The 4112-nt window shown below is 30.5% G+C and overlaps 1 protein-coding gene across 1 annotated transcript; it reads left to right on the top strand.

Moving 5' to 3' along the window:
* The first annotated feature begins 1865 nt into the window (after nucleotides 1–1865).
* LOC107463908 (uncharacterized) lies at nucleotides 1866–3762 on the top strand. The gene is made up of 4 exons (XM_016082787.3): nucleotides 1866–2399; nucleotides 2939–3010; nucleotides 3294–3339; nucleotides 3439–3762. The coding sequence occupies exons 1-3, from the start codon at nucleotides 1866–1868 to the stop codon at nucleotides 3306–3308; spliced, it is 621 nt and encodes a 206-aa protein (XP_015938273.1). The 3' UTR covers nucleotides 3309–3339; nucleotides 3439–3762.
* Nucleotides 3763–4112: the final 350 nt, after the last annotated feature.

The raw sequence follows: 4112 nt of genomic DNA, 5'->3' as shown, positions 1-4112 counted from the left end.
TTTAAAATTCTCGACCTTCTCAAACAGTTTTAAACCAATCAATTCCTCAAACCCCTTTCGAATCATTTTCAAGATAGCAAATTATTCTCAATAAACAAACCGTTACCAAATATCAAGTCTTTTCCAAATTTGTTTTTAAATCGGGTTCAATATCAAATCAAATTTTAATATTAAATCTTTTCTAAAATCAAAACACTTCCAAAATTATACTAAATACCAATATCAAATCTCTTCCAATAATTCAAGAAAAACCACTTCAACATCACTAGCCAACTAATCAGAATATTTAACTTTCTCAATTGATCGACCAATCAATCAAACAAACAATCTCTCTCATTCAACACAACTCAATTCAATTCAAAAGACTCACAAAATCATAAAAATATACTTTACGCATTAATATCGACTCATAATTCTGTACCTCGATTGTCGGAACTGAACTCGAAACTCTAAAACTCTAAAAATATACTTTGCTTTTTTCTTCACATTTTTCCTCTATGCCATTTTTTCTTGTCTTTTGTCACTTATTTGATACTTTTTCACCTCATCGATTAGTTTATCTTTTCCGTTTTACGTCTTTCTGAGTCCAATAAATCAAACACCACTGTCATCTGCTGCTTACCTATTCTCATTGAGAAATCATATATTTTTCGTCACCTTTCGACAGTTCGTCATCCTCCGACATTTACTATCTTTTTCACCATTTGCCACTCTTTTCGACAGATTTTGGGCAGTTCGTCATCTTTTTGACAATTTTGTCTGTACTTTGTTGGGGTAGTTTTATCTGCGGTTTTCTTGCGGCAGTTTTGTTTTGCGCTTTCCTTACGACAGTTCTGTCTGCGGTTTTTTCCGACAATTTCATATATGCTTTCTTCCGATAATTTTGTTTGCACCTGTTCTATCAGTTTATACTTTTTTATTTCTGTGTTTTAAATAAGTTTTAAACTCAAGTTTACTTGAATTTGACGGAGATGTTAAAATATATTAGGATCAATTAGCATTCATTATAATTATTTAGCATATATGAATATTACGTCTCTGTTATTTTAATTTTTTTTAACTCCTATAATACATTTATATATTGTTTCATTTCACATTATTCACAAATTTTTTCTTTTCTGTTCTCTTACTTTTTCTAACGAATTTCACTTGTATTATGTTATGATAGAAAGAACCAAAAAATAACTTATCAAAATACAGTTAATTCAACAATATCTCTCTAACGATAGAGTTAGAACTATAACTCAAATGACAGTTTTCTCATATCCATTTAAGAGGTCGTCGGTTCGAATCTCCCTAAAATAAGTTAATCTCATCTCACAAGAATGAGAAATTCCTTAAAAAAATATTCATTGAATTATTACACCTTATATAGTATGTAGTTCTTGTGTACTCCCACTATAAAAAAATTACAACAAATAAACTTATATATAATCTAGGTAACAAAAGGAATATGAGTTATTCAATTCATACATTTTACTTCACCATTAGTGATTTAAGTATTGGAATTTCTTAGTTTAGAGATATTTTTTTCCAAAATTACTGCTATAATTGTTAAGGATCGGAATAATGTAGAGGTACGAATATCATTTTTTTCAATTAGTAGTGAAGACAAGCAAAACTGTACCTAGGGCATATAGTATGGCATGCATCCAAAAGAGGAAGCTCCCACTACAATTTCCCACGTAAACCAAAAAGTCAATATAATAAACGAACTTTCAAACAAGAAAACTAACAGAAAAACTCTTTCTTCTACATACATACGTACTTCCTACATATCCGTACTCTTTCAAATACATACGCAATGCAACATGTTCTTAATTAACCCTAACCCCTTACAAAGGAAACCTCACTTTCATTCAACCATGGCAAACTCAAACTCAATAACAGTAACCTCCTCCACGAAGCACCATTTAAAAAACGACATTGTTTTTAGGCCGTGCCGCCACTGCTGCTGCTGCATCACATTCACATTAGTGATTTTTCTCTCCGCTGCATCCATCTTCGTGTTCTGGCCGTCGGATCCAGACGTGAAGATCGAACAGCTGAGCTTGAGGCACGTGAAAGTTCACCCGATACCGCCGGTGAGTGCGGTGCTGCTGATCTCAGTGGCGGTGAAGGTGCGAAATGGGGACATCTACTGGATGGATCTGACGGACGTGGACATTGGAGTGAGGTACAGAGGGATCAAACTGGGTCACGTGGAAACGGAGGAGTGGCACGTGAGAGGATGGGGATGGTGCCACGTGTTCGGTGATATTGAGTACAGTAGGTTACCATCGTCGGATGTGATTCACTTGGTGGAGGACATGACGAAGGGAAAAACCACCTTTCATGTTCTTGTTGAGGTTTCTGGCCAGCTTGGATTTCTTATCTTTCGCTTTCCTTACGTCTTCAAGGTGCTTCTCATGCTTTTTTTTATTAGTTTAAATTTGGGTGCAATTAATTTTACGTAAAATTAATAGTTGAGAGTAGTTAAATAATTTGATAAGTAATTTGATAAGTTTATTCTTAACTATCAATTTCACATAAAATTAACTGAGTTTTCACCTTTCTTACTATTTAAAATAAATAATTTAATTTTGATACATTATATATTATAAAAAAATTTTAGACATGCATCCAATATAATTTATTGAATTATAACATAGAATGATTTATTGTGCATCAAAATTAATTATTAGCATAAAATAAAATTTAAACATTTAAAAGTTATTATGTACAATAATAAAATTATTCATTTTTTTAAATAGTTTTATCAAACAAATTAAGTATTTAAGTATGTTTTTTTTTCCTATATATATTGAAAACATGAGTTATTTTTGACACCATTGATGAACTGCAGTTTGAATTAATCTTAGTTGCTTCCTTCACCCTGGTGGCTCATTCTCTGAATAAGGCTTTTGCTTATAATCCCTAATTTGCAATATTTACACAGGCAATACGATCATGTGACGTTTTGGTCAATACAAAAAATCATTCAATAATTCATCAACATTGCCTCCATAAAGTAAGCTTAATGGATTAATATTAGAAAATTTGATATATGCTTCTACTTATTTGATTTATTGTGATTAGATTAGTAAAAATAATAATTTTTTATATTTGTCGTAAAGAACAAATATAATTAAATGATTGTGAAATTTTTTTTATACAATTGATACATCAAAATTAAATTATTATTATTATTCTTGCCGTCATCTAAAAGTGTAACTTGATTGAAAATTTCTACTCATCAATCATGTTAATTGTAAATGTTCAGAATCATTGATCGAATAATATTTTTATTGCAGGACTCATCATGGTAAAAATTGACGATTAACTAATTGACATAGTAAGGTGAATTTTGTAAAAGAACTAAGTTATCCATGTCAATTCCTATATCATCTTAAGAATGATTTGGCTTCTTTTGTACTAACTTGCGTTCATGATTTCAAGGATGAACGGACGACATTTGCTCTGCCAACTAATGGAGCAAAGAATTTATCCAAGGATGTAACTCCCACTATGAGTATATATACGTATAGAATTGGATTTGAGTACATGAGATCAATGCTAAAAATCACATATTATAAGAAGATAAATTATTTTAGTGGCTGTTGCGCCAACTGTAATGTTTGAGAAAATTATTGTAAGCTGTAATGGTGGGTACAAAATTTCCCATTTTAAATTAGGAATTCAGATTTTTCCATCATGTGAATGTAAATAAAAATGAATGTTGAAAATAATTATATCTTCTCTCCCATATTGGAAATAAATTATACAGAGAGAGCAAAATGAGAATGGAGGGGAAAAATCCCACCCTATGATATCTTTTAATATGATTCCCATCCCTCCTTATTGCTTTTACAATTTCTTTAATTCTTTTGTATTTTTTTTAGTTTGGATTAATTATTACAAGTGTCACCGTCTCTTTGGAAGATAAAATTTTTAGATAGTTTATAATATTAATAAGACATTCTCAAAATTGCGAGTTAACTTCTAATATTGAGTTCGGTTCACTCCATTTCAATTCTAATATAATACTAGAGTCTAACCGATTTAATGCTATTTTTTTTTGAATAATTAAAAAATAAAAGGAGTACAAAAATCAAAATTTATTCCTTTATATA

This window comes from Arachis duranensis, chromosome 9 (assembly GCF_000817695.3).
Source record: "Arachis duranensis cultivar V14167 chromosome 9, aradu.V14167.gnm2.J7QH, whole genome shotgun sequence".
Lineage (NCBI taxonomy): Eukaryota > Viridiplantae > Streptophyta > Magnoliopsida > Fabales > Fabaceae > Arachis > Arachis duranensis.
This window is presented reverse-complemented; position numbering and strand designations above follow the sequence as displayed.

Excerpts from the sequence above, each read along its gene's own strand:
- LOC107463908 (XM_016082787.3), top strand. The coding sequence starts at position 1,866 with ATGGCAAACTCAAACTCAATAACAGTAACCTCCTCCACGAAGCACCAT. Across the intron at positions 2,400-2,938 it reads GCTTTCCTTACGTCTTCAAG|GCAATACGATCATGTGACGT; the intron begins GTGCTTCTCATG and ends ATATTTACACAG.